Here is a 23,369-nt window from a genome sequence, read left to right as displayed (position 1 = left end):
CTTTGTATGGAATGTGGTATTAAGTTGGTCTTCTTAAGGATCTATGTGAAAACCATGTATGGAAACTTGTTCGGACGGTTGTATCTGGTAAAGGTCAGTGATTTGTGTATGTGGTTTTGTTAGGAAGAAATTACTCACTAGTATTGATTAGTGTTTTGAGTACGAGATGAGATTGGTGAGTTATATACTTCACAAAAATTGCCGGGGTCACATGTTGATGTGATAAGTGAATACAATATGGAAGGTAATGTTATGAACCCATGAAAGAAAGCATTAAGTTTGATAGTAATAATATCTTTAGAGTTGGCAAAAATCGACCCAACCCGCCAACCCAATCCAAAATTAGTGGGTTAGGTTGAGAGTTGTACCCCATTTAACTTAAATGGGTCAATCCATCTAACTCATTTAATTAAATAGGTTGGGTTGGGTGAATATTATCAACCCGTAAACCCATATATATATATATATATATATATATATATATATATATAATTTAATATTATTTGAATATTATCATGTATTAATCAAAGTATTAATTTGTAATTATAATGTTGCATTATTATTATCTATGTTTAATAAAATTCAATCCTAATTTCCATCCTTTTTTTAGCACCGATAATACTGGTCACTCTCCAAAATCACTGTGAAACTAAACATTTTTAATGTTATTTGAACAATTTATTTGTATTTATGAATTAGAATCGTGTTTTTGTCATAATTATGAAGTTTTATTTACTTTTTATAATTTAAGTAGTATAATATTTAATTATATAATTTATTGAATTGATTTTAAATGGGTTAACCCAAGTTTAACCCATTTATTTAATAGGTTATGTTGGGAATTACATAAACATGTCAACCTGATGACATCTCATTTATCTAAAAGGTTGGGTTGAGTTGTAAATATCAACCCATTTAAATAAACAGGTTGGTTTGAGTTGAAAATTTCAACCCAATTATTAAATGGGTTAAACCCAAACCCAACCCAGGTCTACCCATTATCACATCTAAATATCTTGTGTCGAAGAAAAGGGGATATTAGCCCCTATATGTAAGATAGTGTGTTATCATGAATTTCTTGAGCATAAATAAAAGTAATTTGTGCACACGTTAATCTCCAAATGATATGATCAAATTCGAGATGGTCAATATCCCATGCAATGTGATTGACCCAATAAAAGAGAGACCAGAGCATGTGATTTATATTTCTAAAAGAGTTAGAGTATTTTTGTCAAAGGTTAGGCAGTGTTTGTGTCTTTAGAAGTTCTTCATAATCACTTTGTCTTTTATGCAGACAAACATTTTGATGGAAGATTATTTTTTCAGATGCTTGCACGTCATATTCTTATAAAAAAAGACATGAAAAAATCTTATAAATCTTGGAGACATTTCTAACTATAAATAAATCAGCCTTATTTTCCATTCTTTCTTCTTAAACGATTTGTTACCACCAATCACCACTATCGCAACCACCTCCTTCACCTCGGTATGGTTGATGTGGTTTTATCATCTATAATCAATGTGGTTTATGTTATTTAATACAACCTACAAACTCTAAAAAATATTTTATAGTCTGTAAACATTTACTTCATATTTTCTTTTGCATACAGTGGTTTACAAACTGAATACATTTATCACTTCAAAAACAAAACAACATCTTAGTGGCTATAACAAAATATTTACTATCAAAATTTTCACTAAAACAACTAAAATTAAACTTTTATGATAGGGCCCGAGTTTTAGACAAATTATATTGTAAATTTGTTAATATATATTCAATTACGCAAATGATTTCAGATATGTACTCTGGTTCATCTGGCAAACCAGCGTTTTGTTTCTTTCCGTTTCTAAATGAACCTATGTTCGATCCCTGCTATCTGCAGTGTTATGTTTTTTTTATATTAATTGTTGTTTTATTAATAAATAAATTTTGAGTGTACATCTTCATAAAAGAGCTATCATGTTTAATTCTTGTTACCCCACTTTGAATCAATTTTTTTATTACTCGTGTTTTTTCCTTAACCCATCAAAGTGTGTTTTTTTAACCACTTTTCTTTATTAGTTAGTTTTTTAATTCCCCATTTCTTTTGTAATTTCTTTCTTTAATTTTCTTTTTCTAATTGTCCTCACTCACATTGATCAATTTTTCGATTAATCAGTTTCCTTTTGTTTTTCAACTTCGTCCTTACATATTATTCGATTATAACATATATATATTAAGGCCCATTTTTATTTTTCGTATAGGGCTTTCAAAATCAACGGACCGACCCTGACTCTTATGACATCACAACCATAATCATCACCCTCAGCTCCACTACCATCACAACCACCGTCTTCAACTTTCATCTAGAAAGACAAAACTTCAAAAATGATCCCGGTGGTTTTCAAAAATATCAAGTTTAGTCCCTAAGTTCAAAAAACCTCACAGATGGTTCATGTGGTTTCAAAAATATCAAGTTTAGTCCCTAAGTTTAGTCCTTCCGTCAGCTTTCTACCGTTAAGTGAGAGACATTTTCGTCATTTTAATACCCAGGGACCATTTATGAGGTTTTTTCTTATTTTAATTAAAAATAAAAAATAAAATTTAATATGTAAAGGGTCCCACTCTCTCTCTCTCTCTCTCTCCCTCTTGTTAAGAAGAATCACCCCAATTACCCCTAAACCATTTTTTCCCTCATTCATTTCTTATTCTCTGATCGACAGGTTCCAAATCCCATTTCTTCACCATCTACATCAGTTATATATGTTCTTTCTCACTCACAATCTACATTCAATTCTTCGGTGGGGATGATCATACAGTAGCAGCAAGCTGTGAGAGGTGGTGATGGTGGTCCACAGTGGGTCTCACGGTGGCAGCTCCACTGCCTCCATCGTTTTCTTCTAGGTTTTGTTGACAACTACAGAAGTGGGAGAGGATGAGAGGTGTTAGGCTATATTGGAGGTGGTTTTCAGATTTATGGAGTGGCAGAAAATGGTGGTAATGCTCAGTGGAAGAAGGGTAGTTGGATGATGACAGGGAGCTCCGACAGCCTCCTACTATCGATTCCTTCTTGTTGTTTGGTGTATATGAAGGGAAGGGGAAGCGAGTTCGGAGGTGGAGGAAGCTTGTCAGGCAGCAGTGCGTTTTTCGGTGGGAAGAAAAGAGGTGGCAAGAGGGACTCCGGTGGTTGCTGCCATCGTTTTCTCTTTTGTTTTGGAGGATATGCTGACGAGGGGAAGGGTTGGTTGGAGGTGTTGATGATCAGAAGGGGTTATAAGGTGGTGTAGGGTCGGTTTATGGGGGGGAATGGTGGTTTGTGATGGTTTTGGGTAGTGTTGGGAGTTGGAGAGAGAGAGAGAGAGAGAGAGAGAGAGAGAGAGAGAGAGAGATGAGACCCCTTTAAATTTAATGTTTTTTTCTTTTTTTTCTCAAAAAAAATAGAAAACCTCATAAATGATCCCTGGGTGTTGAAATGACGAAAATACCCCTCACTTAACGGTAGAAAGCTGACGGAGTTAGACGGAAGGACTAAACATTAAAAGTTTTGAAACCACAGGGACCATTTTTGAAGTTTTGTCATCTAGAAATCAATGTTGTTAATGTATGTATGTGTATATATAGTTTTCTTTTCATCTATGATCAATGTGGTTTAATATTATATATACATTTACATATTACAAACGTTTACTCAACACTTTTTTTTATGTATGATTTGTAAATTGTATACATTTTCAAAACAAATGACAACTTAGATAACTTGTATCGACGGAATTGAAATATAATCATTAAACCATTAAAAGTATCACAATATAGTAGCTTTTCGTCATTGAAAAATAAAACCGATTAATCAAATTTGGTTTTCAGATAGATAATTTGTTTATTTATTATTTCTTTTGTAAACAAAATTAACTCTAAACCGTGTTCGAATTCAACTTGACCACTAAGAATTTGGTTCGTTTCGGGTTTTTAATTTATGTGGAGAAGTTTATAAGCTAAGGAATCCGAACCTATAAAGTATATATAAACACCACTAGTAACAACATCAAATCAATAAATTATTAAATTACGTAAAAAGTTTGTTTGAAATTGTTTCCCTAAATTTTGATGTGGTCAGTAGGAGTATATCTCAAGCTTTATCCAACAGTGTATGCGGATTCTCGGAGCCCCGTTTTAGGGGCAGAACAAATGCGGATTCTATGTCATTTAGCTAATCCGTGACACTTGGCTTTTTTGACAAGAGTTTGGATCCCTTATCACGTTATCTACAAATAGGTTCGACTCTAGTTAGGAGTTTATGTTTAATGGGTTAACCAAGTAATTAATTAAGAGACATGTATCTAAACAAGAAACAAATCAAAAGTCACAAAAATGTGTTTTCAATACATACAATCTCTTGAATTGTTTTAAAATTAATATTATAAAATAATAGCTAATAATATGTAATTTTTTTTTTTTATCATTTATATTTTAATTATATATAAAAAGCTATTAAACTTTTTCTAAATTGTTATTATACCATTAAAGTGTATTTCAGTCGATTAATTCTATTATATCGAATGAATCATTAGTCAAAACAAATCTCAAATTTCATTATACTAAACTGATTAGTAACATATAATTTTTCCATCACTTTATGTTTAAAATACATTCTTTGCATTACATATTTTTTTAGTTTATAAATATTTATTGGTCGAGATGAGTTTATTAGTCTAATACTCTTTTCAAATATTTTAGTTTATAAATATTTAGTGAATCAAATATTATTAGAATAACTGTACTATTGTTGCAATCTATTTTAATAAAATAACATTGGAGATGGTAAGCATTTGGATATATCTTGGTCCGTAAAAAGGTTAATTTGGGTTCGTATGAAAACAAATAAGATCTAAATATTTGGTGGATTGAATATGAGTTGATCATATCTATTATTTATGTTAAGGGTACATTCGAAAAAAAACTCATGAGTTTATCAATAATCCATTTGAAATATTCTGAAAAAACTAAGCTATTTTAGTGGGCATCATCAAACACTAAATTGCAATAAATTTAAAAAGATAAATCAGCTCATGTCAAACACACCATAACTTGTTTATAATAATTTCAAATTTTAGGTCCACCCAACCTAGTTTTAGGATTGATAATTGGTCCGGTTGAATTGGTTTCTGGTTAACATTTTTAATTAAACGATTTCAAAATTTGAACAACATCCGACGTTTTTAATTAAACACGTGAATGTTTTTAACCCAACCCAACATGTTTAGTAAACACGATTGATATTTGGTTGACTCGTTTATTTTTTTTCAACCCAACATATTCAGTAGACGAATTGAACTTGGATTAACCTATTCAAAATTTAAAATATCTATAAAATAGGAAAAATTTATTACATAGTTAAATAAATTACAAACTCAAATAAATATTCAAAGTTATAAAAAATAAAAGGGAAATCTCCGATAAAGACCTAATATTTTGGGTCAGTTTACAATTTAATCTCGACTTTTATTTTTTGAACACACAAAACTCGATTATTTTATATTTTTCCCATATTAACGAAAAAATCCTTATTTTTTTTAACAGAAAATAACATATTATAATATAAAATTAGATAATCATGATTTTTATGTTCAAAAAATAAATGCCCGTACTATATCGTTAACTGACCAAAAATATTGGAACTTTATCGGAGATTTCCTAAAATAAAACTACAAACACATAGCGTACTTTTAAACAACTCGACTAAATTACTTTTCGTATCATGGTGAAAAAAACAAAAGTGGAAATAGAAAATCAAATAAAACAATTAGAATTAATTGTTAATAAATGATGAAATTTGAATGGAAAATGAAAAATCAAATAAAACAATTAGATTTAGTTGCTAAAAATGATATGAACTTTTAAACAACTCGAGTAAATTAGTTTTTGTGTCGTCATGAAAGAAACGAAAATGGAAAATGGAAAATTAAATAAAACGATTAGATTTAGTTGTTAATAAATGATGAAATTTGAATGGAAAATGGAAAAATAAATAAAACAATAAACAATTAGATTTGGTGGTTAAAATGATATGAACTTTTAAACAACTTGACTAATAATAGCTAATAATAAGTTAGTTTTCGTGTCGCCGTGAAATAAACGAAAATGGAAAACGGAAAATCAAATAAAACATTTAGGTTTACTGGTTAACAAATGATGAAATTTGAAGTTACTAATCGTCATGTTGGTTTTAAAATTTAGAATTATCTTTATTTTTTAAAATGTAAGATAATTAAATATTGGTAGTAATTTAAATATAAAGTAAAAATAAATGCATAATTTAAATAAATTGATGGGTTGAAATTTTGTTAACCCAATTTAATTAAACGGATTGACTCATTAATTAATTAATAGATTGATAATTTCAACAAAACCTATTAATTTTGGATTGTCATTAAATTAGATTAGCTTATTAGATCACTTTTTATCCGTTGCATTGCTTTGTTTCGAATAACATAAAAAAATGACTTGTTTTGAAATTGAAAAGTTGATAGCTTAAGTGTAGATTAACGATACTAAAAGTATCGATACCACAACGAAAAGAAGAAGAAAGAAAACATAGTTCCCTCACCACCCAAAAGGGATCATTTAGGGGGATTCCACCCAACAAAATATCCCAAATTCGTGTTCAGTTTTTTAAGATATGAAAAGCTTTATGCAAATATTTTGCTATTTATCCACTAACATATACGAGTATATTAATTATTCACGAGATACTACACAATTGAGATTTGTGATATATATCTTGTACAGGAACTCTAGAAAAGACGAATAAATTTGAACTTATGTGTATACCAACATATATTCATAATTCATGCATCCAAAACAAAAACCCCAAATTTAAATTTTGCACTCACTAAATTATAATTATCATTTAGAATTAAATATCTTTGTTATAGATTCTTGTAATTCAAAATATTATGACTATAAAAAGATCGATTTAGAATTTCGACTTAGCGTTATAATAACAAATCTATTTTTAAATGGTACAATGACTATTTATTATTATTATTATTATTTTTATTCTTTTTAACACTAAAAAAATCATGCATGATAGCCACAAATGAAAAATCCACCTCTGAATGTCCAATATTTAATTTCAGAACAAACAGATAATAGAACCCATCCAAAAGCAAGATTAATGGATAAAGCAAACGAAATACATGTGACGTAAAAATTATTTAAAAGTTGTACTAGAATAAACGTTTTATACAAAAGTTTTCGATGTTAAGGATTATTGGCGGAAACAAGAATCACCTCAACTTTACATAATGAAATAAATTTCTTATCAAATCATTGCTTCACTTCACTTTACGTGTACTCTTCATTCTTTTCTTATAAAATAATATCTATATATACGATCATTAAAGAATAAATATATCATAAGAAAACATTTAAAAAAAAAAATCAACTCTTAGGAGCTCTTTTAACCACCAATATCTACCATGCAAATAACTTTGCACATATACTCCTATATGTTATGTTTGAATTTAAAATGACGTTATTTTTATATATTTGGATCCAATTTTTACCATTACATGTTTCTAAGTCACAAAAATATCTTATCTTATATTTATTAACACATCACGGATGATGATAAGTATGATAATGACATATGTTGTTTATGATCGTTTATGTAGAAGTTCTCTACATTTTTACTAAACATCTACTAACGTGTATTCTCACGTCCAAACATGAAAATTTCAACATGTCACAATTAATTTTGTACGTATATATATGAAGGTATGACCAATACTAGACTTGCTAATTTATCATGCTAATTCCATTTTTATACATGTCCACTGTAAGAAGTTTTAAGTCTATATGAATCTACATACACAACACAACACATTTAACTACACCACAATGCATTCAAGTTTCTAAAAAACCGATGGACATTGAACATAATAATACGTTGAGGGTTTTAAAACGAGTAGAAAACCTAAATGGGACACAAAAAGCACACACAAGTCACTTGAATTGTGTGTCCATATCAGCATGTCTCTTCACTCTCCAGTCCTTTATCACGTGTTTGTAGTTGATAATAGTATTAGAGTGTCGTTTTTTTGACTTAATAGGGATAAGAGTTAATAATGGACATTTTTTTATTTAGAACAAAAAAAACTTGATAGAAAATATCAAGAACAGAAGGCTTTCTCAATTAAGCCCAACTTTTTACAAATTTATTATTACTATTTTTCTTAAATGTGCCTTTGTTATTTTAAACATCATTTATCCACATACACACATAAAGACACAAGAAAATGCTTGGATCATCGAATGCATCAAGTTCACACAACCAATGATTGATCTCCAAACAAAGGTCCCCTAACAAGGCAACACCATAATCTACCATATTTTCCACCATACAAAAAGTAATAAGTTGCGTGGAAAACATATACAAAATACCCCATTCATAACACTAACACATATATATATCATCACCCTACACCAATCATACATACCCCCAATAAAACCTTTAAAAAGAAATGGCTTTTGTTAAACAGAAATTAGTGCTTTCATACGCAATTCACACTTTGCATTATTGCCTATCTAAAAGAAATCACACCGTATATGCGTATCATCGTATATCACATAACAAAAATCATAAATCCCGGTATATGTTACGTAAACCATGTTAAAAAGAGTACAACTGTTTTAAGCTTTTAAATGTAACGGATTCTAAAAAAAGGAGATAAATGATATGATCATGTCATAAAGGTGTGAAGTCTGTTCATCTATTTAGCGTGAAAAGACGGAAATACCCATAAACCATGGATAAGAAAAAACAGTCGGTACGAATGAATCTAAGAAACAAAGATATCAGACAATATTAAAAGTAAAGATTCCCGATTCTAGCTAAAGTTTTTATTGGTGCATTGCCTATGAGGAAAGCACAAATGTCAAAGTTTTGAGTGCCTAATGGGTAAATTTCAATTTTTATAACGATTTTGAAAACGAGGGGGGTGTTTTTTTAAGGTTAACTGAGCTGACTTCATCATTGTTATACAAAAACACACAATTTTAACAAAAGGAATTTACATCGGCCACAAGAAACTTACCAACAATCATATTGGAAAAACTTGTAAATTTCTAACTCCATTCTCCACTCCACCCCTGAAAAACATCCGAAACATGTTTTATTAAGTTATTATAACTATCTTCCAAAACTAGGGTCAACCTAAAAAGTTTTTTTTTTTTTTTTTAATTCCAAATTTAAAAAGATATAAAGAAATGTCTTGTTATTATAAAGTGATCAAGTCACATTATCTTTTCTTCTTCCTTTATTCTTTCATGCCGAAGAAATGTTATATATATAGACACAAGGGGGTAGTTATTTCATACAATTCATACAAGTTTTTTTTTGAAGCAAAGCAAAGCACAAGTAGTGAGTCTGAGTGTGAGTGTGATTGAGATGAGTAAGCATGAGGGCATGAGTGAGATTTTTAGAAAAGGGAAGCCTTTTTTGGCTGTGATTTTCTTGCAATTTGGACTTGCTGGAATGGATGTTATTTCAAAAGTGGCTCTGAATCAAGGAATGAGCAATTATGTGTTTGTTGTTTACAGGCATGCTGTTGCCACCATTGTCATGGCCCCATTCGCCATTGTTTTAGACAGGTTTGCCCTTCTCTCTCTCTCTCTCATATCAAAATTTATTTTTCTATATCTTAATTTTTTTCATTGATTATTATCGTGCAACTGTAACAGAAAAATACGACCAAAGATGACTCGCCCCATTTTCATCAAACTTATGCTTCTTGCACTACTCGAGTAAGTTTTTCTCAGTTTTCTATTAGCTATTATCAATCATGAGTACACAAAAGGGTATTTTCGTCTTTTTACAAGAGATCAAGAGCGAGTCTCTAACTCCTTATCCGACCTTGTTCCACCTTTATGGCCGCACAAAACGTGCAATTTTTGTCCCGTTGACATAAATCTGATGATGAGTCAGTCTCGGTCGAATGCATAACCAAACACAGTACAACTTGTTACTTCATATGGGGACACTAATTTAATAACTAAATAATGATTTATGTTGGTTATCTGGCAGGCCAGTTATAGATCAGAATCTCTATTTTCTAGGGATGAAAGCGACAACAGCAACATTTGCAGTTTCGATGTGCAATGTTCTTCCTGCTATAACTTTTGTCATGGCATGCATTCTAAGGTACAAAAATAAATAAATAAATAATAAAAATAAAAACATTTATTCATGCAAAGAATTAGAACTAATTTAGTGGTTTTTGTTTGACTAAGGCTAGAGCAGGTGAACCTAAAGAATATCCGGAGTCAAGCAAAAGTAATTGGAACGATTACAACTGTTGCGGGAGCGATGCTTATGACACTTGTTAAAGGGCCAATTTTGGAACTATTTTGGACAAAAGGAAGAAGTAATAGTAATGTTGTAAATAATGGGGTGGATCTTCATCATTCTTTAAAGGGTGCTATTATGATTACAGTTGGATGCTTTAGTTGGTCTTGCTTTATGGTTTTGCAAGTAAGGATTCATATTTTTTTCATGGATATGATAATGAGGTGTTATTAATCTTTTTTTTAATGTTTTTTTTTTGGTGATTTGTAGGCAATTACGTTACAGTCTTATCCAGCTGAGCTTTCTTTGACTGCTTGGATATGTTTATTGGGAACAATAGAGGGAGCAATAGTGGCACTGGTGATGGAGAGGGGGAACACAGCAGTTTGGGCTATTAAGTGGGACACCACACTTCTGGCAACACTATATAGTGTAAGGAAATTCAAGTTACATTTAAACTTTTTTTTTTCATTAATTGCATAATCATCAATTAATAAAGCTTCTATGTTTAATTCTTTCTGTTGGGACAGATTAATATATATTTCTTAAATATAAATATATAATGTTTTAAATAATAATAAAAAAGGGTTTTAATTCTTGGATGTTTATGCAGGGTATAATATGTTCAGGTCTCGCTTACTACATCCAAGGACTAATAATGAAAGACAGAGGTCCTGTTTTCGTGACTGCATTCAGTCCACTAAGCATGATAATTGTAGCTATCATGGGCTCCATTATTCTAGCCGAGCAAACTTACCTAGGAAGGTAAAAAAAAAAGTTCCAGTTCTTAATCATTTACCAAAAACTTGAAAGAATCAATAGCATTAGCTATATATCTCTATTTGATTATAGTTTATTTTCATAAAATAACATACTTTCTTTATTAATCAATTTAATTTCATTGAGGTTATCTTTGCACATAAGAAAAAACATGTTTGAATGACTCATTCCATTTCCTCAAGATAACCAAAACACAATAATCAAATGCAATGACTCATTCCATTCCTTTGTGATTCCATTCCATCATACCAAACAGCCACCTAATCCAAATTATTCTGACAGGGTTATTGGAGCCATTGTCATTGTTGCGGGACTCTATCTAGTTGTCTGGGGTAAAAGCAAGGATACTAAGCTTTCATCACTTCCTATTGATGAGCAAATAGCACAAGAAAAGAAAATTATGGGGATAGAATTAGAATGTGAAGAAAATTGTTGTCACAAGGTTACTATCAAAGTATCAAATGGAGATATGTGCACCAATGATAAAGTATGTGAGAAAAACAATCAGACAGGTGATGTAAGCTAACAGTAAAGGTCAACCTCCAAAGCACTTCCATCCATTTATCAAACAAAAATTAATGAGAAACTTCATCCCCAACATGAGGTGGTAAAAAACAAGGACAGTTATCTCTTGGTTGGGGTTAAAAATAGATGATGGAAATTAAGGGATTAGCCATAATGTATGAGATACTGAACTTTTGTTACAGATGGTAGCTTTTTTGAACTTAATTGTTTTTTTTTTTTAATATTAACCTACTTTATCTGTATGCCTAATATTGAAGTACCATATCTAATATAAATACTTTATCTGTATGCCTCATATTCAAGTACCATATGTAATGATTAGTTACATTCGCTGAAGAATTAAATACTTGATTTATAATAATAGATACCACCATCAATGTGGCCTAATGGTGATCATTGATATGAAACCTTGGGGTGGCCTTGAGTTCAATAATATTAATAATAATATTAATGCAAACATGAATGGATTAGCAGCATGTGAAGTTGTAAACTAAGTGTTGATAAATTAAAATAATAAAAATATATATAAAGGATTAACTTTGAATGAAATCTTTTTTATTTGACATCAGTGCTCTTTGTTCCCACTTCCCATCCAATGATTTATGTGGAAGTAAAAATTTATTAGCGGGTGAGTGCCTGAGTGGATGTGCTTTATTTGCTTGTATGGGTGGTGACATCCAGGAAACAATTTATTATAATCATGAAAAGTACAACTAGATCTTGCACTTTGTGAAGGCTAAAAATGGTATGTACCTTCTATCATCAAATAGTACAGATAATTGTTATTTCTGGAAGTAAACTATAAGGTTAATTGGTATTTCTGTAATTTTAAGGATTGATGAAATGATAAGAATTGATTTCATGGATTTTAGGAAGGAATGTGAAATCTTTCAGGTGAGGTATTTCATGAATTCCCACGGAATTCAATTCCATACAATTTTACAATCAAGCACAGAAATCGACTGGACTGGAATTGAAAATTCCAATTCTGACCAAATCCTCTGAAATCCCATGAACTAAACGCCCCTCTTAAAAAAAGTTCGAGTGAACAAAAGGTGGAAAAACTGTGAAACTTGGTTGCTATTTCTTGTATGATAATGCTTATGTTTTTTAAAACTTAAGAGGAAAAACAGAAACTTTTGTTTTTTGTAAAGGGAACTTTATCTACTATAACAGGTGGCCTACAAAAAGGTACAGTTTCTACTTAATGGTGACACTGTTTGCTGCATTATCAGATTCTCCATTGAATATAACAAGGACAATAAAATTGCTAAAAGTGACATCACATCTAAAATAATACGTAAAATCATGCAAAAAAACATGAATATGTCATACCTTACTAAAATCAGATCTATGATACAATCTTTCCTTCTTCCTTCCCATATATCCGCTGAAGCTCACGTGTAGCAGCCAGGAATGATTCTGAAAAAAAATAAATAAATAAATAAAAAAGTGGATCATGAAGATGAATCAGTAATAACTGGAAATAGGAAACATATTAAATGAAGAATAATTAAAAATTGTACCTTTCCAAAGTCGAAAAGATTTTTGATTGATTGGGGATCCGGTTATTGTCTGAATAACATCAAATAACACACTCTGAGGCGTGTTTCTCAGCTCTTGAACAACCCCATATATTGTCTTTCCATTCTCAAAATAAATATGATTATTTGGGTGCTTTGTTTTGCATCCAGCATGGCGTTCAAACTCATAAGCATTAATAGCCTTAAAAAGTCAAACATCTAATTGTTAGGAGGTCAAAACGGCTTCCATAAGTAAGACCATATGCAAAAAAAATCACCTTGGAGAAAGTACACGATTGACAACCACAAAGATAGGCAGCACCTTTGATAACACCACGAAGCTCCTTCTACCATGCATATGAGTTATGACACATTAGTAAAAAATTTAACCTCAAAGGAGCTCATGACAATAAGGGGTGTTTCTTTTTTATTTAATGGACTTAATGGATTACTAAACAATTTATCTGTACAGCTATATATGGATGTTTCTTTTTGACTTAATCTCATCATAATGACTTAATGGGTTAAGCCAAATAACCTGGCTTAATGTATTAAAATTGATGAATATTCTAAAAACTGTTTATTTGAATGTAAGGGTAAAATGATCATTTAGTCGCATTGAAATGGTTTGTATTCAGTCTAGAAAATAACACTTTATCCAGACAAACATCAATGCACATTCAGTGACTTTACTCATACATGACTTAATGGGAAAAAAAGAAAAAGCCCCTTAGTTAATTAGCATCTACCTCTCTTGACCATGCAATGTACTTCACAGCAACCCCATCTAGCATACCGGTCGATAAAAGACTTCTGACATTTGAAGGGAAATTATTAGGAGGTGCCTTTTTATTTCCTTTTTGATCTTTTTTCCTTAAAATAGTATCTACTTGTACACCACTAACAAGTGCATCACTTGTAGATTCAGAAAAACCATGTTCTTCTAATCTTTGAACTGAAGGCTGTCCCATTAAAAAGTCATAATTGCATACAAGCCTTCCGGAAGAATTCATGTTATCAGCATCATCACTTAAGCCACCAAAAGAGATGATATTGTTTTCAACTTTGCTAAAAGAGTGTCTCATTGATAAACCACTGCTATCAGTTTTGCTCATTGTGTCATCCTTGTTGAAAACCTGATCCATCAATAAAGCATTACTATGTTCATTGAAGGCAACCATAGCTATGTTATTATCATCCTCTTTGATGAAAGATTGAGTCATTGTTGTAATATTGCTATTATCCTTGCTGGCAGATGGACAACTATAAGGCTCACCCATTGACATAAAACTGTTGTCCCCCCTGTTGAAAGTGTCTGCCATTGATATCATGCTGTCATTTCCTCTATCAAAAGAGAGCCCCATTGTTATGGACTCATCATCAGCCTTGCTATAAGCATGATCATTGATGGTATTATTAATATTATCTCCTGTGGAATAGGTATGTCCCAAAGAAACAGATACAAAACCCTCGGATTCCTTGACTTGGTTGACTTTGACTTTTCTAATCCCACTGTAACTGATACTTGATGTTTCATCATCAAACAGCCTTTCTGTGAATTGGGAGTGGAAACTAGAAGAATTTCCCCAAGAAGAAATGTTTGAGTTTAAAAGTGCAGTGTATGAATTGGGGTGTGGAACTTCAACTGCCTGCTTCTTGTTGGGAAATAATTCTGCTTCAGCACCTTCCATGAACCATTGTTGAGAACTATTGAGGTCGCTTCTAGGAGGGTTATTGTGAGCTATATCACTATCATTTGAATTTCCTGGAGCTTTTGGCATCCAGAAGTCCTTGTTCTGGAAAGATTGGGACAATGAGTAATTTCAGAATGATATATCATTTAGATGTTCCCAAATGAGTATAAGAACTGTCAACTTAGCATTTATAGTGAATAAAAAAATGAGCATACCATCTTGCAGCGTTGATTAGAGCTCACTGTTCACAGAAACACAGTCATATAAATTTGTTAGGAAAGTATCTAACAAAACTAGAAATGATATGCAAAAATTGCGCTGTGTTAACAAAGATAACTTTCTCTAACTTATTACATTGTCGAGTTTAAGTCCTTTTCATGATGCTTAGTTTACAAAAAATGTGAGAAAAAACAAGTCAAATATGAGTTTCGCAAAATCATGATTAATACTCGAAGCTAGAAATGTAGTGATTTTAAATTAACTACTAAGCATTAAGATACAGTTGATTAACAAATATTTTGAACATAAAAAATATGTTCATCTTCCAAGTGCTAATCCGGTATCTTAGTCAAGAGCCAATATTTAAACATCAACTTCAGCCGATCATTTCAACGATGTAATGAACTTTCAGTTCTCTCGCAAAAGGTATTTGACATTTTACTTCTCATACTTCAAAACATAAAATGAAGCTGAATGCAGAAATGCTGAAATGAAATTAGTTTAACAAAAAAGTCAAACCCTAAGGAAAATCAAGCAAACTTGGATGTTTCGTTGATTTACAACTCACATTAGATAAACTGTTAAACACATTGAACTTAACACAAATATTATATCTCTGGTAAAGTTTACCGGCGTCTGTATGATCTCCGATCGACCGATTCCGGCGAGTGTTGTACGGAAGGTGATCACGGCGAGATCTAAGCAGTGAGGGTTTGTGTGGATTTTTTTGCTTAGTTTTTGCTTTAGTTTAAAGAAAGGATCAAAGATGGTCTTCTGCACGATTAGCATCTCTGGATCATGTACTAATGTGCACGTGGCGAGATCAAAGTCGTTCGTTGATTAGATGGGCTGACGGATGTCTGTGGGCCGGAAACCGAAGATGCTTTTGAGGTGAAATTGGCTGCAGAGGATTATAACCTTCTGGGCCTATACTCTCGGTGGGGGTGACACGTTGAGTAATTATGAAATACAAAAAAGTTATTTGTGTATTTTTTTATTGTGTCGGAAAAGCCGAGGCGCCGTGCTAATGTTTTTGTGTTTTGTTTTTATTTTTATATTTAAATTTTAAAAAATCGGAGAATAATCGTTAAAATAATAAAGTGTAAAAAAATTACTTGAGTAAATTACACAAATGGTCCCTATTGTTTAGGGTAATTTGCACGTTTGGTCCCTAATTTATTTTTTAACTCGAAAAGTCCCTACTATTTGTTTTTGTTACGCGTTTGATCCATGTCTTACCTAAAAAAAATTATTTTTTTCCTTGATTTTTTAATTTATTTAAATAAACACACCCTCAACAACATCCCCTCATCTTATCTTACATATCCTACAATTTTTCCTTATTTAAATAATAATATTTTTAAATAAGACATGGACCAAACATGGAACAAAAACAAACAATAAAGACCAAGTGTGTAACAAAAACAAACAGTAGGAACCTTCCGAGTTAAAAAAATAAATTAGGGACTAAACACACAAATTATCTCAAACCATAGGGACCAATCGTGTAATTTACTCATTTTATTATTATAAAATTTTAAAGTTCATACCGAGTTTTTTTTTCGTAATTATGTCATATAATTTTGTTGCAAAACTAAATAATCGATTTTACATGTTCTCTCGATAACCATTTTCTCCGAATTGCAATAAATCACTATGTTTAGCAAATTTGCGATTTTGATATTATGTTTTTTCTTAATTGTGTCGCTATATTTACAATATTGTAATATCAACTAAATGACAGTCACCACCAATCTATCACGTTACCAAATAAATAACACGATGATATTGTGACATCGAAGCCACATCACACCATCAATCCAACATTCAGTGCACGAAAGAAAGTCAATCTGACCCATGACCGTAGTGCGGCCCTTTATAGGGTGCGGCGTGGTGAGGAAAAAAACCTTCCTATAAAAGGAGGGTCACCCCTCCTCATTTCTTTCTACCAATTCTTCCAACGAGAGAGAGAGGGTGGGGGGAGGGGGGAGAGATATATTTCGATCCATCGTAATTCGACTTCTCGTTCTGTAATCTAGTTAGCGAAGTTATGGAGATTTCGGAAAGATAAATAAGGAAAGTGTAACATCCCGTTTTTCACCGTTCAGTAGGATTTAATATAAACAATTGTTTATAAAATTCGAAATAGAAATATATTACTCTTTAGAAGAACTAATTGTCATAAACATGTAGGAAATATCAATACGATTTACGTAGATATATAGAACGCTGGAATCTGACTTTCTATGAAGAAGTTATGATTGTTCGATGTTTTGCGTTCAACCTTTATTTTTAACACTAAAAAAAGATAGATTGATAATTAGTCTAAGTAATCTAACTGGAAGTTGTAGTAGTTGTAAAAACAAAAGTGTGCATATAGAGAATGTCTAAATCTGACTCCATATGAGTAAGTTATGGTTTTTCGAAGTTTCGGTACAACAATGCATGACACTGAAATAGAAATGGAAATCGGTTGATTGTGTCGATATGAAGATCTCTTAGATACAGTTATGTCGATATGAAGACTGTCGATAACGAAATTTGTATAGACAAGTTACGATTTTTATATGGAATTTAACGATTTAAGTCCGTTAAAAATATAACTTTACAAATAAAGTGAGAATTAGCCGATAGAGTCTAAATAAAAGTTATAGTACTCGGCGATAACTTTACGTAGATATAAAGAAAATAAAAAACATAGCTCGTATGAGAAAGATATAATTTTTGGAAGTTTCTCGAAAATGCACCCCGTGCAGGTAAGCACGACGCATGCTTCTAGAAGGCATTATGTAGACCAGCAGACAAGTGACACGTGGCAAGAAACGGATGGTTCGATGTTGTCCTAGGTCATGTCGCTCCTCATAGGTGTGTGCAACATGCCTCCCCAAATTTCTCCTATAAACAACAATCTCAATCCCCTTCATTCCTCACACCCAATCTTCTCTCTCTATTCTTTCTCTGGTCCGATTTATGAGGCTTTTCAGAAGTTTGAAGAAATCCACTTTAGAGAAGCTTTGAGGCAGAGGGTCCGGGAAATATAAGTGCTCGTGTAACGACCCAGAAATCCAAGGTAAAATTTTCATTTTAATATAACTAAAACACATTTCTAACTTTGTTCACACATTGAAAAGCATTTAAAATAAAACATTTATCTGAGTTCATTCCCAAAAATCACATATTGCGGAAAACACGGGTGTATGCGTTGTGATTGTCCCGAGCTCCTTTATTTGAAAATTGGAGGTACCTGAAACCAAAACTGAAAATCGTAAGCAGGAAGCTTGGTGAGTTCTCCAAATACCACATATCATAGATATCAACTAATCCATACATGTCATACATAATCCTGAGCCATATATATCATTCATATATCATAATCAATAAAGGTGTTCTGTGTCGCACATAGTCTTGCCATTATGTCACGGGTCGCCTCGTGGTCTTTCTTGCCAAGCTGGGGTCCACCCCCTGGGTCTTACAGACAAGTGCCAAGAGCCACCTCCTGGTCTTCCATGCAAGCATCACAAAGACAACTAGCATACATACTACTCTACTTAGTTAATTAGCATACAGTGTGCCAAGAGCCACCTCCTAGTCTTTCATGCATAATGCCTAGGGCTAACCCCCGGGTCTTCCTACAATACATAAACCAAATGGGTCGGCATTGGTGCCTTCGACCCATACAAACAGTGAGGAGACTCACCTCGAATGTTGAAGCTCCCTGCAAGAGATCCTTAGTCTCTGCCCTAACAACTCCTCGAGCTATCAATACCAAAATATCACCCAATTAGCAATTGGGTCCCAAGACATGATCCATAATCCATACTTGGGGGTAAATTGACCATTTTACCCCTGACCCAACAAGATTTATAACTAAGTCCCAAGCCCAAAACCGACAAGGCCCAAAATTGTAAAATCCATAAAAGCCCACTAATGGCCCAATTTTCCAAATTGGGCCCAAAACCTCAAATGGGCCTTCCCTTTAAGCCCAAACACATTCTTAGCCCAAAAATATCTGATTTTTGATGGTCCACCAAGGCCCAAAGTAAAGAAGTGCAAGGAACGGTCCAAACTGATGCCCACATGAACGAAGCCCGCTCTGACTGAGTACGCAGGGCGTACTCAGCTGTACGCAGCGTGTACTGGATTCGTGATCTGTACGCTGCGAGTATCAGTTTGCACGCCCATCGTACTCTTTTGTTAAGTCCTTTTTGCTTTTAAGCACTTAATAAATGGTCCAAATCATATATATTGATCCCTAGTTATCGCCTAAGCCCATAAAAGTCACTGACTTGGTGACTTATCATGCCCCAAATAAGCCCAAAATCCAAAAATAGCATTCTAATTCCATGAAAACGACCTTATCTAATGCATGAACACATCATGACCTTCAAGATGGCAACTTTCTATCTTAGTGACTCAAATAGCGCCAAGGGTGGCAACCCTAAGCCTAGGAAATGGATTTGAATCATAAGGTTGATCCTTGGGACCAAAAAGGTCAAAAAACCCAACACAAGAGATCTAAGGAAATAACCACCTAGTTTAAGAGTTTATACCTCAAATGAGAGTCAAAAGTTGATGAGGTTCTGGATCTAAAAGCTCTATCTTCTTCCATGAATCTTCAAGAGTGAACACCTTCTTCAAAAGCACCAAAATACTCTTCTAATGGCCTTCTAAGCTCCAAGAACACACAACGAGGGATTAAGGTTTCGTGAAAGCTGTCTAAGGGTGGGAGAGAGGCTGATCTTTAAGGACATAATTTTCTTTATATATTGCTCAACCCTAAAAATTAGGGCTTGGGGACTGCATGTGTACGTTGCGCGTACCCTTTGGTACGCAGTGTATACACGCATGGAATCCGTGAACATTTATCTTTATACGTTGGGCGTACCCAGCTAAACACGCGCATGCATCCTTGCATGCGTGGGACTAATATGAAAGCTTTTCCATCCAAGTGCCAATTATGTTAATAACTTCAAAATGCCATAACTCGCTCATCCTAGGTTTGTTTCCAACGAACCTTATATCCACGAAAAGGTGGTGAGAAGAACTACGCTCCTAATAACTCTCCCAATCCTTAAAACCTTCCCGGATTAAACCCAAAATCCATAGAAGACCGAGATATCAAATTACAGTCATACCCTTGGCTTCAGAAGACACAAACGAATACTTGGATCACTTATGCCATGGACACCCACCTCTGAACTGGCCAAATCCTTCCTTCCCCAAGGCCCTAAACCCCATGACAAATGATAATTGGGTCGCATCCCCAAGTAACGCAACACTTTCAAAACCGAGCGTTACAACTTTCCCCCCACTTAAATTAGATTCCGTCCTCGACATCGCTCCTTACTAACACACATACCCAAACAACTGATATGAGGACCGCAACCGATGATTGTGCACTTAAAACAACCTCCTCAAGACAACCGAAACCCCAACCAATCTTCCATCCCGAAGGAAACAAACTTCCAACTTCCGCAAACCACTTCTGTCTTCCCAAAATCTGAATTCTATAATGGTTTGTCTCCCTGACAGACCGCCTACACTGAAATTTTACCATACCAAAACCTCATCGAATAACTGATCAACCATAAAATTTCCAACCCTGGTTATCCCGATGCAACCTACGAAAACAAAGCCACTAACCATAACCAGCTGCAAAATACTTATACCCTACAGAAGGCTCAGATAATCCTTCGAGTAGAAGATCCATCCCTGCAACGGTTAGACTCAAACAAGAGTTGCGCAACAGGGTCAAATCAATCTGTCACACCCCCGAACCAGACGGCGAAAACGTCCGGGGGCTTGTGCGTGACTTCATCTTGAAATATCATTATAGTGAATATAAATGAAACATAACATCATCATCATCACACATGTAATATAACAACATTCATTGTTTACATCGAGTATTGTATTAGAATATTACATGCCAAAATAGTAAGAGTATGATGAAACAAATATAACACAATATCCATTAGTTTGTTTCATTCATCATGCTTTAACGGTTTCCTAAGAATACAAGTTATTTTGAAAACGGTCAACATAAAAATGTTGGTGAGTTCATAAGCATGTTTGTGAAAATGATTTGTATAACCTTGAAAACCACCAGAAAATCCTATATTTTCTGCAAACTGTTTAGTATGTTTGTGTCAGATCTTGTATTAATGCATGTATGTTATTGTTTATTTGACTAAAATGGTAAAGAGAATGTAAAGAGCATGTAAAGAGAATGTTCCCAGACAACCCGATGTTGTCTGTAAAATAGAAAGTTGTCATACCAACCCCCGAGGTTGAGTACCAGTACGAGAATGTTTCCGAGTAATCCAAGAGATAAGAGAATGGTCTTCTATAAACTTCATAACGTTAATTCCTCTAAGAGAGACGTCATAACCATACTAAATAATGACAATTTTGCCTGTCTTGGCGTTGTTGGACGCCGGTTTTGATTTTTGATTATAAGGTTTTCGTCACCCTAGATTGAGGTTGTCTAACTGTAGCAAACATCTCAGGTGTAGGGTGTCATCCCCGTATAGATCTGTACACAAATCTCCGCTCTCCTTCCAAGAGACTCTGGTTATAACTACAGGCTATGATCGTACACTTAATAGGTGCCAACCGACAAAACTCACTAGATCCTTAATCGAATTTACGCGAAGAAAAGGTATAATCTCATTCCAGACCTAATGAACCATGTAAGTGAACCACTAAGGCATCGCTAAACATGTAAATCATTTCAAGGCCCAATTGGAATGAGATTATATAACATGGGCCCAATATATATATATATATATATATATATATATATATATATATATATATATATATATATATATATATATATATATATGAAAGGACAACTAAGGCCCATTTCACATGTAAGGTATTTACAGGCCCAAATAGCACACAAATAGTATCCAAGGTCCGTCGCACATATTAATGGGTCAATGAGGCCCAATAAACATATTGATGATATATGGTCCATTAGCGTGGCCCAGACTGCTCTAGCGCGCCAGCTTGGCCTGGCACGTTCCTGCCAACCTTGTCGAGGACTCCCTTCCCAACCCCGTTGGGGACTCTCCTATTGGTTTATACGACTTAGTCCAGTTCGATGTCATTGGCCGCGTACCAATAACATCAGACTGGGGGTACTTGATGATATATGGTCCACTAGCATGACCTAGACAGCTCCGGCTCGCCAGCCTCGCCTGGCGCTCCCTTACCAGCCTTGCTGGGGACTCTCCTCCCGGCCCGGCCTGGTGCTCCCTTGCCATCCATACTGGGGACTCTCTTGCCGGCCCGGCCCGACGCTCCCTTGCCTAGCGCCCCTTGCCAGTCTTTCCTGGTGCGCGCCCGCCAGTCCTTCCCGGCGCCTCCGGGCGGCCTTGCCTAGCTCCTTGCTAGTTGGGCCTGAATTGGGCTGGCCCAAGGCCTGACCTAATTCCCCTTGACCTAATTGTACCCTATATAATGAATAGTACCCCCTCCATGGAGAGGGAGCTTCCCCATGGCTCAGCCGTCACTAGACCTTCCCTATGGCTCAGCCGCCACTATACTCCAGCCGGGTGGCTCAGCCGCCACCCGCCGCCGTCAGCCACCACACCACCAACACCAAGATGGTTCTCTCCAGCTATGAAGGACCATCTCAGATCTTCCAGTTGATCTAACTTGATCGTCGGAGTTTGCTCCCAGGGCACAGTCCCTGGGACGGCTCTAACGCATCTCTTTGATTGTGACTAGCAGATCTCCGCCGCAGCAGAAGACCAGAAGAGCTACCGGAGGTCTATGTCGCATCACATATAAATAGTATACACGACCTATCACACATAAAAATGGGCCACTAAGGCTCAATAACCTAAAAAATGATCAAATTAATCTGTTTGTTAGTTTATCTCGTTGGTTTTGGTTCAAGTACTCACTAAAATAGTATAAAAGCCCATTTTTTGTAAAAATGACGTTCTTTGCCCAATAAGCCAAAAATTTACAATTAAGGCCCAAGTTTTGTAAGAATAACACTTTAGTCTCCATTTTGTTCAAAACTTGTGTTGATGACTAGTTTGTGGTAAAAATAAAATTTTAAAACCTTTTTTTTTGTCAAAAATATCATTCTTGGCTTGATTTTTGTGAAAACACACATTTTCTGGTTTTGAGCTTTTCCGACCTAGTTGTTGGAAAATTTGTAGAAAAATCATCGTAAGTCGAAATTTGGATCCGTAAATTCTGGAAATTTGGAAATTTTGTCTACCTTGTTCACAATTTTTCTCATAATTTATAATGGCTTCTAAAAAGTGTCAAATTGCTCACCT

General features: G+C 34.0%; 2 protein-coding genes across 5 annotated transcripts; one reads left to right on the top strand and one right to left on the bottom strand.

Annotated features, from left to right (window-relative positions):
* Positions 1-8,866: 8,866 nt before the first annotated feature.
* On the bottom strand, positions 8,867-15,939 carry LOC111914928 (uncharacterized). 4 transcript variants are annotated; one of them, XM_023910639.3, is made up of 7 exons: positions 15,697-15,836; positions 15,063-15,088; positions 13,903-14,949; positions 13,432-13,500; positions 13,157-13,355; positions 12,966-13,052; positions 8,867-9,130 (listed from the first exon to the last, which is right to left on the bottom strand). In XM_023910639.3, the coding sequence occupies exons 2-6, from the start codon at positions 15,063-15,065 to the stop codon at positions 12,982-12,984; spliced, it is 1,389 nt and encodes a 462-aa protein (XP_023766407.1). In that variant the 5' UTR covers positions 15,066-15,088; positions 15,697-15,836; the 3' UTR covers positions 8,867-9,130; positions 12,966-12,981. The 4 variants fall into 4 exon arrangements, with proteins under 4 accessions (XP_023766407.1, XP_042757261.1, XP_023766406.1 ...); XM_042901327.2 differs by having other exon boundaries at positions 15,635-15,756; XM_023910638.3 differs by lacking the exon at positions 15,063-15,088 and having other exon boundaries at positions 13,432-13,497; positions 15,697-15,939.
* LOC111914929 (WAT1-related protein At2g37460) lies at positions 9,347-11,925 on the top strand. Its single transcript, XM_023910641.3, has 7 exons — positions 9,347-9,631; positions 9,722-9,784; positions 10,065-10,181; positions 10,271-10,511; positions 10,596-10,757; positions 10,939-11,090; positions 11,388-11,925. Exons 1-7 carry the CDS (start codon positions 9,429-9,431, stop codon positions 11,629-11,631), a joined length of 1,182 nt encoding a protein of 393 aa, XP_023766409.1. The 5' UTR covers positions 9,347-9,428; the 3' UTR covers positions 11,632-11,925.
* Positions 15,940-23,369: the final 7,430 nt, after the last annotated feature.

Source organism: Lactuca sativa, chromosome 1, assembly GCF_002870075.4.
Source record: "Lactuca sativa cultivar Salinas chromosome 1, Lsat_Salinas_v11, whole genome shotgun sequence".
Lineage (NCBI taxonomy): Eukaryota > Viridiplantae > Streptophyta > Magnoliopsida > Asterales > Asteraceae > Lactuca > Lactuca sativa.
The sequence above is the reverse complement of the archived record's forward strand: the minus strand, read 5'-3'. Positions and strand labels throughout refer to the sequence as shown.

What these genes read in the sequence shown, in the direction of transcription:
- LOC111914928 (XM_023910637.3), bottom strand. Translation starts at nt 15,855, where the DNA reads ATGCTAATCGTGCAGAAGACCATCTTTGATCCTTTCTTTAAACTAAAG. An exon ending in CGGAGATCATACAGACGCCG is followed by an intron (nt 14,950 to 15,696) that starts GTAAACTTTACC and finishes CAATCTTTCCAG; the next exon opens with AACAAGGACTTCTGGATGCC. An exon ending in ACATTGCATGGTCAAGAGAG is followed by an intron (nt 13,501 to 13,902) that starts GTAGATGCTAAT and finishes TATGCATGGTAG; the next exon opens with AAGGAGCTTCGTGGTGTTAT.
- LOC111914929 (XM_023910641.3), top strand. Translation starts at nt 9,429, where the DNA reads ATGAGTAAGCATGAGGGCATGAGTGAGATTTTTAGAAAAGGGAAGCCT. An exon ending in TTCGCCATTGTTTTAGACAG is followed by an intron (nt 9,632 to 9,721) that starts GTTTGCCCTTCT and finishes CAACTGTAACAG; the next exon opens with AAAAATACGACCAAAGATGA. An exon ending in ATGCTTCTTGCACTACTCGA is followed by an intron (nt 9,785 to 10,064) that starts GTAAGTTTTTCT and finishes GTTATCTGGCAG; the next exon opens with GCCAGTTATAGATCAGAATC.